The sequence below is a fragment of the Elgaria multicarinata genome, chromosome 1, assembly GCF_023053635.1.
Source record: "Elgaria multicarinata webbii isolate HBS135686 ecotype San Diego chromosome 1, rElgMul1.1.pri, whole genome shotgun sequence".
In the NCBI taxonomy this organism is placed as follows: domain Eukaryota; kingdom Metazoa; phylum Chordata; class Lepidosauria; order Squamata; family Anguidae; genus Elgaria; species Elgaria multicarinata.
The window spans coordinates 156740805-156754682 of NC_086171.1; the positions used below are offsets into that span (position 1 = coordinate 156740805).

The window sequence follows — 13878 nt, forward strand, 5'->3', positions numbered from 1 at the left end:
TGCAGATTTTGTAGACATAAATCAAGACAGAGTAGCCAAGAACAGAAGTTCCATCGACAGCTCTTGGAGGTTGAGGTGAGCTGTAGGGTGTGTCGTTCAGATCTGAGACTTCATGGGCAGTGAGCAATCGAAGTCATTGGGGGGAATAGCAAAAGGAACAGTAAGGACGGAGACTCACTTACCTCACGAAACCTTTCCAGAGAGCTCTCAGGCCCAAACACAAACTGCAATGGGACAGCCTCGCAATGGCAACTTGGACGGCCTTGAGAACTTCTAACATGGGCAGCCACCCGGCTCAAAGTGTCCACGGTGACTGGACGTGAGTGGCGTAACGCTGACACAATCTCATCGTCCAAGAGCCAGCGGATCTGAGATAGTAAAAGTCTCAATCAGAAGCCCAGTCCAGAGCCAAGTGTAATACAGACCCCCGTTGCAGGCCTGCTGCTAGCAGCTGCTTCCCTCACACAGCACACAGTTAAAACTATGGAATTCGCGACCACACATTGTGAAGGCCACCAAGCTGGATGGCTTTAAAAGAGGGTTAGACAGATTCATGAGGAGAAGGCGGCTATCACTGGCTACGGTCGTAATGGCTCTATGCTACCTCCAGTATCAGAGGCAGTAAGCCTATGTACATCAGTTGCTGGGGAACATGGGGGAGGGGAGGGTGCTGTTGCACTCATGTTCTGCTTGTGGGTTTCCTGTGGGTATCTGGTTGGTCACTGTGTGAACAGCATGCTGGACTAGATGGATCTTTGGTCTGATCCAGCATGGCTCCTCTTACATTCCTGTTGGGTTTCTCTCCTTATGTTCCTACCATGGCTGCTGAGCCTGGCCCTTGGCCATGCCGCACTTCAGGATTGGGACATGGGGCATAAGAAGGGGTGCAGAGAGGAGGCATATTCCCTTCGCCTAAGAACAGCCTCATTCCAAGGACAGAAGAGACAGACTCACCTCCGTCATCGTGGCTTCAACAGCTTGTCTGTGCACTCCAGGAAGATTGGAGAGTGCGGGATGCCTTGAAAAGAAGGCAAGAAGGCAATGGTCAGGCATACTGGCCCGCTATTTGTATGGCCAACGTAAAGGTGATAAAGAAAATCAATACCCATCATCCACAGTTGATGGCAGCCTATCCAAGGTGTGTATAAGCTCCTCATCTGAGCGGAAGGAGGAGGGCCGCCCTGGGGAACGGGTGAACGAGACACTACTCTCAGAGGTGTACCTGTAGGAAAGAGAGAGAACAGTGACTGGGCTTCCCCCACCTTGGCTCTAGCCAATCTCCTCTGCCTATTGCAGCCTTGGGTGGCTTCAAGACTCCCCTACCCACAACCACCAGCCACCACAGCCATTCCAGCCGGCTGTAAAGGGAGAACTGAGAGAGCAAGGGAGCAGGGCCGTTCCACCAGCCTTGCTAGAAGAGTTAATTCCCTCCCCTTCTTCCCTCCCCATGCCTTTTTCCTTGTGTTTCAGGTCTTTTCAGATTGTAGGCCTGATTCAACTGATTCTGTGTCAGCTGTTCTGGCTCAGGGGCGGCATAAAAAATACTTTAAAATAAACCAACCAACCCACCCACCCACCCAGGGGCCGTACCGATTGTGATGCAAATCGTTCACCATTTCGATATCCAGGGGAAGGGTCAGGACAAAAATGTCAAGGGTCACGCAGAGGTCGGAAAGGTCGATGGCGTGCAGCGCCTTACAGCTCTCCAGGCAGCCCAGCACCTCTCCTACGAAGAGGGACAGGCATTGGACTTGCGCCCCTTGGCCAGATGCTCAAGGAGGCGGCTGGGCCTCAGCCCTGGCACCTCCCCCAGCGAGGTCAGGTCGTGCAGTTCCCAGCAGCCCGTGCCCCCACCCCCACCCCCACGTCCACTTGCTCCCATTCACCCAGGCAGGTGGGCAGCGAGCGAACGGGCATGGAACTGTGCTGGCTGCGCAGCTTCACGGAGCAGGTCAGGTGCACAAAGAGGGGCGGCATGTCCTGCTCCAGCAGCTCCTGCTCTGCCAGGGAGTCTCCCAGCACGCTGAAGGAGTCCTCGTCCTGGTTCACAGTGTTGGAGTCCGACAGGGAGTCTGTCTCCAGGAACTCGTGGTCCAACCGCTCCCGATATTCCACCTCCAGCTCAGGGTCGCTCTCAGTGCAGATGCCGCAGGCGGACGCATTCCCTGTTGTAAGAAGTCACAGGTCAGGTTCAAAGTGCAGAGGAAAAGCTGCCTTCAAAGACATGACGGAAGTGTACAAAATCATGCATGGTATGGAGCAAGTGGATAGGGAGGCCTACAATCTGGGGCCATGCCATGAAGCTGAGTGGTGGGAGATTCAGGACAGAGAAAAGGAAGCACTTCTTCACACTCCACATAGTTAAACTATAGAATTCGCTACCACGAGACATAGTGACAGCCGTGAACTTGGCTGGCTTTAAAAGGGGGGCTAGACACATTCATAGGGGAGAAGGCTATCAATTGCTACTAGTCTTGATGGCTCTATGCTGCCTCCAGGATCAGAGGCAGTGTGCTTATGTACACCGCGTGCTGAAGAACATGGTCAGGAGATGCTGGTGCTAGGTGAACAGATACCATCGACCATGGTATCCTCCTGGATCGACTCCGTGGGATGGGCATCGGAGGCGCTGTGTTACAGTGGTTCCGGTCCTACCTACGGGGTCGTTTTCAGAGAGTACCATTGGGTGACCAGTCCTCGGCCTCTTGGCAATTAAGCTATGGAGTGCTGCAGGGCACCATCTGGTCCCCAATGTTATTTAACATCTATATGAAGCTGTTGGGAGCAGTCATTAGGGGATTTGGAGCTAAATGCCATCAATACGCTGATGACACGCAGCTCTGGGAATCTCCCTGTGACAACTGAATCAAGTGAGGCTGTGCAGGTCCTGAACCAGTGCCTAGACTCAGTAATGGGCTGGATGAGGGCCAATAAACTGAGACTGAATCCTGGCAAGACGGAAGCCCTGTGGGTGAGTGGTTCCCGAGTCCGGGAGACAGGTTCATTGCCTGTTCTGGATGGGGTTGCACTGTCTCTGAAAGAACAGGTTTGTAGTTTGGGGGTACTCTTAGACCCATTTCTGTCATTGGAGGCTCAAGTAGCCGCCATGGCTCGGAATGCCTTTTACCTTCGGTTGGTTCGCCAACTATGGCCTCTCCTGAACAGGGATAGCTTGGCCATGGTGGTACAGGCATTGGTAACCTCAAGATTGGATTACTGCAACGCGCTCTATGTGGGGCTACCCTTGAAGCTGCTCCAGAAGCTGGAGCTAGTGCAGAATGCTGCAGCTCGGCTGTTGTCTGGAGCTGCCCCTTTCCAGCATGTAACTCCTCTGCTGAGGGAACTGCACTGGCTGCCTATTTGCTACCGGGCCAGGTTTAAGGTTCTTGTACTTGTGTACAAAAAGCCCTAAACAACTTGGGACCAGGATACCTGAGAGAGCGCCTTCTCCCTTACCAACCTGCCCAGGAGCAGGCCCTCAGAGGTCATCCGAGGGCCTGCTCCTGGTGGTTCCACATAGATCCATCCTCCGATTGGAGTCCACCAGGGGAAGAGCCTTCAGCGTGGTGGCCCCCCCCTCCTGTGGAATTCCCTGCCTCTGGAGGTCAGGCAGGCGCCAACCTTGTACTCCTTTTAGCGCCTCCTGAAAACGTCTTTATTCCAAGAAGCCCTTCCTTAATATGCAGCCTTGAATCTCTGTTTTTGCTTCTTTTAAATTTTGTTTTAACGGTTTTATTCTGTTTTTATTTTCATTTTATCTTGTACACCGCTCTGATATTTTTCAATGGGGAGCGGTATATAAATATTCTAAATAAATAAATCAATAAATTCCACCAACCAGATGCACAAGTGATTGGCACCACTGGCTGGCAGAGTTTCTGTAATGACTGAAGCCAGTGAAAGTACATACCGGTTGTCAGTTTCAGAAAATCAAGACATCTTGTGGGAGTATTTTGTCAGGAACATATTAAGTAATTTTATTATTATTATTATTATTATTATTATTATTATTATTATTTATTTATATAGCACCATCAATGTACATGGTGCTGTACAGAGTAAAACAGTAAATAGCAAAACCCTGCCGCATAGGCTTACAATCTAATAAAATCATAGTAAAACAATAAGGAGGGGAAGAGAATGCAAACAGGTACAGGGTAGGGTAAGCAGGCACAGGGTAGGGAAAAACTAACAGTAGAAAGTAACAGTAGAAGTCTGCACAACATCAAGTTTTAAAAGCTTTAGGAAAAAGAAAAGTTTTTAGTTGAGCTTTAAAAGCTGCGGTTGAACTTGTAGTTCTCAAATGTTCTGGAAGAGCGTTCCAGGCGTAAGGGGCAGCAGACGAAAATGGACGAAGCCGAGCAAGGGAAGTAGAGGCCCTTGGGCAGGCGAGAAACATGGCATCAGAGGAGCGAAGAGCACGAGCGGGGCAATAGTGTGAGATGAGAGAGGAGAGATAGGAAGGAGCTAGACCGTGAAAAGCTTTGAAGGTTAACAGGAGAAGTTTATATTGGATTCTGAAGTGAATTGGAAGCCAATGAAGAGATTTCAGAAGCTCTTCATTTTATTAGATTGCATTAGATATAGCTAGCTAGCTAGATGTTCAAGTGCACCTGAGGGCTGTTTAGTCACGCCTACATCAGAAATGTCAAGCTAGCTGGCCATGAATTAGTCATTAATAAAAAATATTGCGACAAAAGATTGTATAATTTCTTGGATAGGCATTTATTGCAGTATCGGCTCATCAATTATCTACAAAAGTGGATTTGATTGAACTCTAAATTTAGGCTAGTATTCATTACCACTTCTTTTTTAAACCAAAAACCAAACAAACCTTTTCCCATTTCCTCCTAAAGAAGGCAAGTTGGCCCATGTATTTTTTCTGTAATACTAGCTACAGATCTATAATTACAATGTGCCATAAAGCATTGCTAAAACTTCCTTCCAGATCATCCTGCACGCTCTGCTGCCGACCTCAACTGTCTTGATTGGTTAGATCTGAACCTTTAAGTATTCTTGCAAACAAGTGGGCTGCCCGGTTCTACATTTGCAAGGTTCTCTGTAAAAGGGGGCCTGGCGCATGTCCTAGGTGTCCTTAGGTGGCTGTTAGCTCAGTTCTAGTGTCAGGTTTTAGCATGTTTGTTGTTTATTCGTTCAGTCATTTCCGACTCTTCGTGACTTCATGGACCAGCCCACGCCAGAGCTTTCTGTCGGCTGTCGCCACCCCCAGCTCCCCCAAGGTCAAGTCTGTCACCTCCAGAATATCATCCATCCATCTTGCCCTTGGTCGGCCCCTCTTCCTTTTGCCTTCCACTTTCCCTAGCATCAGCCTCTTCTCCAGGGTATCCTGTCTTCTCATTATGTGGCCAAAGTACTTCAGTTTTGCCTTTAATACCATTCCCTCAAGTGAGCAGTCTGGCTTTATTTCCTGGAGTATGGACTGGTTTGATCTTCTTGCAGTCCAAGGCACTCTCAGAATTTTCCTCCAACACCACAGTTCAAAAGCATCTATCTTCCTTCGCTCCACTTTCCTTATGGTCCAGCTCTCGCAGCCATAGGTTACTACGGGGAATACCATTGCTTTAACTATGCGGACCTTTGTTGTCAGTGCGGTGTCTCTGCTCTTAACTATTTTATCAAGATTTGTCATTGCTCTCCTTCCAAGAAGTAAACGTCTTCTGATTTCCTGGCTGCAGTCAGCGTCTGCAGTAATCCTTGCACCCAGAAATACAAAGTCTGTCACTGCCTCCATGTTTTCTCCCTCTCTGCTGCTAAAAAGGGCCTTGCTAGATTAGGACAACACAGCTGATTGCTTCAGGGCAATGGGACCATTTTTGACCTGAATTCCAAAGTTCATGGGAACCTTCCAACTAAACCAGTGGTGGAGAACCTCCAGATGTTTTTGGACTGCAACCCCAAACAGCCTCAGGCAGCATGGCCAATAGAAAGGGTTGGTGGGAACATCTGGAGGGCCTCAGGTTCCCCATCCCTCATCTAAATCAAACAATGCTGAACCACAGGCTTTCCAATGACAACTTGTGAGTGTTGATCAGTTGAGCAAACTTGGAACCTTTTCACCAGAAACAAATGATTCTAGGAAAGTTGGAACTTAACTATTCAACTACCTTGGTTGACTGCATCTCTGTGCAAGAGAGAGAGAAATGTCCCTGGGGAATGGCAATAGCTTGGTGGTAGAGCACATGCTTTGCCTGCAGGCGGAACCAGATTTGAGCCCCAGCATCTCCAGGTAGGGCTGGGAAAACTCCGGCCTGAAACCCTGGAGACCTGCTGCCAGTCACTGTTATAATACTGAGCTAGATGGAGCAATGGTCTGACTTGTATAAGGCAGCTTCCTATGTTCCGTAGCTGGGAGGACAGGGAAAGTTTTTGGGGGCATGTACCAGGAGCCTAGTGCAAGCAACTCCACTCCCTCAGATCCCCCAGAGTACTTGGGCCAGGATGTGTGGCACTTCTTCCCCCACAGTCTGCCACCTCAAGAGAAAAAAGTGATCTAGCAGCAATAGTACCAAAAGACCCCAACACTCTCCCATAGCACATCTACATGCATACAGACCCTTTCTCTCGTCTAGTCAAGGATAAAAATGCAATCCTGCCTCACTAAATTACACATAATGTGACATCTCCAATTGTTATAGGGAGACCACAGCACAGTAAGGTGAGGGAAAGTATATTATTTATTTACAATATTTATATACCGCTCCATATCTAAAATAGATTCCAGAGCGGTGCACATAGGAATAAAACAGTAAAAAGAACGAAGAGTAGAAAGAGCAAATTAAAATGGTTCAATTTAAGTTCCTTTACCTTCATCAGCTGCCAGATCAGTTTCTGAGCTCTCTACGTCTTCACTGCATTTCCTATCTGCTTGGTCCCGTGAGGTCTCCTCCTAAGCAGGGACAACAAGCCAGTTGTCGAACAACTGCATCCCCCCATGTCCAGCTCTTAACGGCCTCCAGCTCCCTCAAGAGGCAAAGACACAAACATATTCGCCTACCTCTTTTTTGGCAGAAGGAGGGCAATAGAAGTAATAATGAGGATTGGATGGCACTGGCTTAAAATGCAAGCTACCAATCTCCAAGAACTTCTCCTGAAGAGGGGGAAAAGAATGTGGTGGTGAAGACAGCGTATTTTGGCCATAAAAACGAGAATCTCGTACCCCACCTAAATGTAGCAGCCTTCCCCTTACCTGGATGATCCTCTGCAAGTCAGGGTACACTTCGCAGGGTTGGCTGCTGTCTAGCAGCGAGAGGGGGAACTCTGGACAGCAGCTCTGGCTGGGCTCTTGGGAAGGACAGGCAGAGACATGGGATTCTGGTTCGCTAAAATCCTCTGTTTCAGCACTGCAGTGTAGATCCAAGGAAGTCAAGTCAGTCATAAGCATTCCCATTCCTACAGCACCAAACTCTTCCTACTGGGTTGGAAGCAACCCACATGCTCCCCTTAGACCCCATATATTCCAAGCACTCCAACAGGTTCGAAACAAAGGAGAATTAGGCACAGGTATAGATGCTCACAGGATTGCTTCATGCACAAGTATTTTGTTGGAAGATGTAAGCAGGGCCCATGAAAAGAACCCAAGAGAAATCTAGGACCACATCCACAAATCTAACCCTCAAAAATTACATAGACAGTTGACCATGAACACAGGAGCATAAAATGTTCTGCTTGAATTAGCTCTGCTCAGTCTAAGTGTGAGTGAAAAGTAGACCAGAGACTAAGTTCGTAGGTCACTATCATGGGGCATTGCAAATCTCCTGTAAAGATTTTGCTTATGTATTCCCCCTTCCAAATGTCTGCTCCAAATAACAATTTTCAGAGTCTTATTATAAACAATGACAGCCAGGATGGTGTAGTGGTTAGAATGTTGGACTGGGCTTGGAGATCTAAGTTCTAGTTTTCATTTGGTCACGAAGTTCACTGGAAGACTAATGCTCAGCCTAACCTACCTCACAGGATTGTTGTGAGGATAAAATGGAGAGGACCACCACCATGTAAGACACCTTAGATTCCTTGCAAGAGTAAAAAAAGGTGGGATATAAACATAATACTAATAATAACAACTATGGTTGCTGTTGTTATTGTTTAGAGCTGGACAGATGCTTAAAATTGCCTAATCTACTGCTTTAACAAACATTTCAAAAACTAATTTGATGGAGATTTAGCCAGTTGATTTTTTAAAGAAGTTCTATGCTATGAATAGATAAGGAGGAGGATCAATGGATAAACCCCTTAAATATAGATCAATGTACATTTATCGATTCAGGCACATGGAGACAGAAGAAACAGTAAGCGCTGGATGTGAATAATGAAGGAAAGTGATTTGTTGTGTCTGTTACGTAATCATTGCAAGATTTTTAATCAATGCAATTCTGTAAATTTATCCTAATTTAAATTTATTAATCCTTAAATTAATTTAAGGATTAATTAAGGACATCACTATCCTGGATGCACACACTGTTCATCAGCTAATAAAGTTTAAAAGTCAGGCGGGCAAAGCACAAGCCGTGCATCACAACCACCATCCAAGGCAACTGCTATTTGCCTCAGGCAAGCTGCTGGCCCATGCCACGTGATTCACCCAATGCAACTTGAAAGTGTAACCCGGCTATGGCTAATGCAACCCAAATTTGGGCTTTCCTCTCTGCAAACCAGTTTAGGTACATTTCTTCATTTTTATAGGTTTGTTTGAATTATCTTCCCCATGTGCAGAGAGAACCTAGAAATCTATCTGGGGTCATTGGATACTGTAGGTTTCAGAAACTAGCTCTCCTAGCTCTTGTTCTTCTTAGGCGAAATGAAAGGTGTTCAGCAGTTTCTGATCAATTATCAGAAACCAGAGGGAAGATTATCACATATTTCTCGTATTTGTTCTCGTGGCACCAGACCTGTTACAAGGTAGTTTCTGTGAGCAGCACTGACTCCATTTTGAAACAACCCAAAACCCCACCTACAGACTGAGAGCATTCACAGAAGGCCTAGGTCAAGTAACCATTTCCTGATAGACTTCTTCAAATGCATTCCCCAGAGACAAAGGTAGGGGTAAAACTAAGCAGAATATGAATGCTGGATGGCAAGAGTCATACCTGGTCATACACATGCTAATGCAGCCCTGTTGCTGAACTCCAGGCTGCATCAAGTACAGCCATCATCCCAAATCACCCTCTTTTGTTCCCATAGCAAGTAGATCTTTAGATAAGATCATACAAAAAACCTCAAGTTTGGGGGAAGAAGAGGAGGCTAGCTCTCTCTGTCTCTTGAACCAGAAACACAGCATACTACAGATTCCAGCTTTGGAGAGCAAGCTGCCATGAGTGAGTGCTTTGCCTGGCTGTATTCTTTTCCTCTTCACCTAAGACCAAGATTTGCAACACTCCCCAGTTCTGGTCTACAGGAAAGGTCTGCAGCCCAAGAAAAGGTATACTGCCTTTAAAGATTCCCTCTACTCTTTCCCCTGCTGTCTGTGTGTGTGTATGCTCTTAAGTCTCAAAAAGTCTATTTTTCAGTCTTGAAACTGCTTCTAAGCCTCTACTTGCTCAGCTAATTTTCCCAAAACTAGCTTGGAGCTTTGTATTTGTTTCAACCTCAATAAATGTGCCATTGTGGCAGTATCCCCTTCAGTGCTGTAAGTTTCTTGAGTAAGAATCACCTTACTTAGCCACAGACACTCTATTGCCAATGTCAAAAGATTCCTTATAAGCGGGTGTAAGTCTCATTGGAACATGTGCAAGTTTGTACACGGGTCTAATGAGAGCACATCACGTAACAGACCTCTGCCCTAAACAAATAAGTTTAGTCATTCATAACATGTCATGCATATAACTTTTTCTTTCCACTACCCTAATTCCTTTTTAAAAGACTCAATTCTCTGCAAGATTCACTGCATTTTCTTTCAGAAGTCACTCAAAGGCAGCATTTGCATGCAGTACTAAATCATAATGCAGCACCATGTGCACGAGCAGAAAGGAGGCCGTGCAAAGTGCTAGGTTCATGTGACTGGGAGGAAAAATAAGCCAGAATTCAGTTTCACTTCAGCAGTTTGTCATTATGTGTGAACCAGAAATTGTGATTTAAAATGAAGGCTGGTTTGTTGAACAAGGCAGCAAAACAACACAGGATTTTGTTGGTTTGTTTAGCAATTGACACGTGTCTATTTTAAACCATGGCTTGTGTTTGCACACAACAAGCCAGGAATCTGCTAAAGTGAAATTGAATTCTGGTTTATTCCTCTTCCTGGTCACTGCGGAGGGGGGTGAGGGAGAAGCACACAAGCCAAAGGCTTTGCATGGCACCTTTTTACTTGTGCACAAAGCACTACATCATGTGTGAACAATTGAAATTGTGGTTCCTAATAGAAGTTTGGGATTTCTATTCAAATAATCAGTTTTGCTCTACAACACTTTGGCTCTGAATAAGCTTTGTCCTTGATGCTTTAAAAATACAAAGGAAAAATATCTATACTATGCATTACGAATGTTCAAATGTTAGAAACTGAGCAAAAGGTCTACATATATTTGCTTATATTGTGCAATTTATTCTATTCCTGCAAGCTAAGCAGACCTTTTAAACGTTGCCCACTGACTGTTGGGAATTGTAGTGAGCACTAAAGGTGTCTCTGGGTGGTTTTTCTTCTTCTACCCTGTTCTTCACCTTCTTACTTGTCTGACTGAAACAGAACATGGCCTATTCAGTAATTCCACAAGGGTGTAACTGGGACATACTTTGAAGGAATTATTTAGAAGCCTCTTCTCATCTCAATTACGTACTATTTAAAGAGGAACACATGGTCTGCAAGCTGCCTGTGCCTCCTGGTCTTTTTTTTTTTTTTCAGTGGCTCTTGCTGCTGAATTTGCCACCAAAATATGGCTGGCAGGCATCAAAAATGCTGATCTTTAAAACACACACACACACACAAAAACAGGGTGGCAGGGAGCGTGCACTTTGCTTTAAAGCAAAATTATGCTCCAAGAAGCCCCAGGAGAGTGCGATTTTGCTTTAAAGCAAGACATGCACTCTAAGCATGTCAAATTGCAAGGAGAAAAATGCAGCGTTTTTGCTCCCGCCCCTCCAAATTTCACCAGTTAATTTAGAGGTACAGCATGGGTGTCTGTGCCCCTGGTGTGTTCAGTGGGGGGCAAAATTAACCCCAGGCATTTGAAAATTGCCTACTCCTAATGCAAGGGAACAATATATTTGTTTTTTGGGGTAACAGCTATGTTTTTGATCCCAATTTTAGTTAGAGTTCTGCTCCCTCATTTCTATCATTTCTTTTTGTAGGTAATAAAACTCAAGTTAATGATTAACCCCCGCCCCCCAAACTAAAACAGTTAAGATCATTTGCAGCTCAGATCTCACCATCTAAAGTTTTTGCAACCTCTCCCAGTGCTGTCATTACCTTTCTTGAACATTTGAGGTGGATGTGCTTTGTGCCTCCTCCTTTAAAGCCTTGAAAATGTTGAGTGGGCCCAGAACCAATTCCCTACTTGGTACCGCCCTGAGTTTATATAGGGAGATATTGCTTAGTGTACAGAGCTGGACTCGGGAAATCCTCTGATGGTTAAGGACTGGGCAGGAAGGAGATGAACCAGGGCAAAGTCATCCATTAGGGTAGGCAACAATCCACTACACCAACAGAAGAAGAAAAAAGACGAAATCCCTGCAAGATACACCCCAAGACAGCTTTTTCTGTTCTTTATATATAGGAACAGCCATCCCACCTGGAAACCGAAACTAGCACGCCCCGCCTTCGGGAGGCTGGCGTCACGTCCCCCTCCAGGCTGGTGGGCAGGCGCTGGTGGCGCTCACAGAAGGAGCGTACGTGACTGCACAGTGTAAGGAGGAAGCTAGTGATGTCTATTTCCTGCAGAAGCTCCTCACAGTAATCCATGGCTATGAGCAGGTCGGGGCAGCTGATGTTGTGACCCTGCTGCAGGCTCCGGAACAGCCCTGCAGATAATGAGAGAGCTCACCATTAGGTGGCCATACAGATGCCACGAGGGAGGCCGACACGTTAAGCAGCAGGAATGATGTGTTTTTAAGAGATACTAACTACCCCAGGTGTAGAAGAGCGAGGTGCAATGCCCCTCTTTTCCCACCCTCCCAGCAAGAGCCAGTGTGATGTAGTGGCTAAAGTGTTGGACTGGGAGTCGGCAGATCCGGGTTCTAGTCCCCACTTGGCCATGGAAACTCACTGGTTGACTTTGGGCCAGTCACAGACTCTCAGCCCAACCCACCTCACAGGGTTGTTGTTGCGAGGATAAAATGAAGAGGAGGAGGAAGAGGATTATGTACACTGCCTTGGGTTCCTTGGAGGAAAAAAGGCAGGATATAAATGTAATCAATAAATAAGATGCTTGCCCCTTACCTTTCACATAGCACTGGTGGGAATGTTCTTGCAGCAAGGTGCAGTAACTCACCAATTCCTTATGCTTGGGATCTAGCCAGGGAGCACTGGTGGGGCGCTCCACAGACTGGCTTCTGGAAGACAGAAGCACCCAGCAGTATAACAAGCAGACCACCCTTCTAGGGCAAGGCCCAAACCCTTCCCTCATTCCTCGTATCCCCCCAGTTCCTCCTCTGGAACTCAGACTCACCTTTTCTTGGGCTCTGGCAGCAACACTAGCACTCAGCCTAGAGTACAGGGTCTTATCTTGCCCCTGCCCAACGGATGGGAAATGAATAGCGATGTGTCCCCCTATATGCAGAGGGGCTGCTGAGTTTCCCCAAGAACGGTAGCTTGACCTCACCTGAAAAAAATATCCCGCAGAGGCTTATCTGGCCTGGCGCTGATCATCTGCTCCCGCAGCAGCTCCAAGGAGCAGCTGTAGACATAAACAGGGCAGCGGGCTCGGCAGCTCTCGCCCAGGTCAGGCTGAGATGGCTGGCGGCTGAAGGAGATGCGTCCTTCTCTCCTTGGAGCAGCATCTGGATCTCCTGAGTCCTGGCCAGTTTCTGCAGATGAGATACATCTTGGAAAAGGAGACACCTTCTCATGCCCATAACTCAGGTGAGAAGGAGATGATGCCCTTTATGCACCCAGGTATGGCACTTCGCACAACATGTGCAACTCAGAGCAGGGTGATTTTCATGCATTCTTTCCCCAGATCCAAGCACTGTAGGCCGGACCCTGTTGATCCCTGCAGTGACAGAATACACGCTTTGCACGCAGGATGCCCCAGGGTCCAATCCCTAGCCTCTCCAGTTTAAAAGAGGATCCTGTGGCCAGAAGTGTGAAAGACCTCTAACACCCACTAGTTCAAAAGAGCAGCAGCAAAACCACTCCCCTCCCACACTAATTTTTACTGCTGAAATGAAGAAAGCTTGGGGTAACTTGGAGTGGATTTTTATGTGGAAGGACTGCAACCTCCATTCAGATCTGGAACTCAAAATAAATTCCTGGCTACAGAATTCTTTAATTTGAAGTATATGACTTTTAAAAGTAGATCCTGCAAGCATGAAGTCTGCCCACTCGGCCTAAATTATAGGCTGATGAGCACCTACAACCACAGTGTCCACTTCTCCTACCCAGAATCCCAAACACGGAAGAGTAGCTGTGCTGCAAAAGCAAAGAAGCCAAAGCAAGGCTAGTACCATTGGCTGGTGTAACACTGACGGTTGGAAGCAACCCCACAGTTTCCGGCTCCTTGGCTCCTTGAGGAGGTATTAGCTCTGCATCTTTGGAAGGTTTTTCTGGCTCGTAAGTCATCAATCTCTGTATGTCTGGAAAAGAGCATCACCGTTCAGGAATGCCATAGGCACAGCAGGCCCACTGCAGATCACCGGTCCCTTCCTTCTCTCTCCTACCAGTGTTGGCATGGCATAACACAGCACAGCACAGAATGAAGAACATGGAGCTGAGGG

At 46.8% G+C, this 13878-nt stretch overlaps 1 protein-coding gene across 1 annotated transcript in view; it reads right to left on the minus strand.

The window, feature by feature from the left end:
• SZT2 (SZT2 subunit of KICSTOR complex) overlaps window positions 1-13878 on the minus strand; it is a 79603-nt gene that overhangs the window by 33595 nt on the left and 32130 nt on the right. The window contains exons 25-36 of the mRNA XM_063140141.1: window positions 13609-13737; window positions 12765-12969; window positions 12383-12495; window positions 11736-11964; window positions 7208-7361; window positions 7016-7108; window positions 6826-6907; window positions 1887-2165; window positions 1591-1726; window positions 1106-1222; window positions 955-1018; window positions 183-368 (exon numbers count right to left, since the gene is read on the minus strand). Coding sequence (XP_062996211.1) covers window positions 183-368; window positions 955-1018; window positions 1106-1222; window positions 1591-1726; window positions 1887-2165; window positions 6826-6907; window positions 7016-7108; window positions 7208-7361; window positions 11736-11964; window positions 12383-12495; window positions 12765-12969; window positions 13609-13737 — 1787 coding nt within the window. The remainder of the gene's footprint in view (window positions 1-182; window positions 369-954; window positions 1019-1105; window positions 1223-1590; window positions 1727-1886; window positions 2166-6825; window positions 6908-7015; window positions 7109-7207; window positions 7362-11735; window positions 11965-12382; window positions 12496-12764; window positions 12970-13608; window positions 13738-13878) is intronic.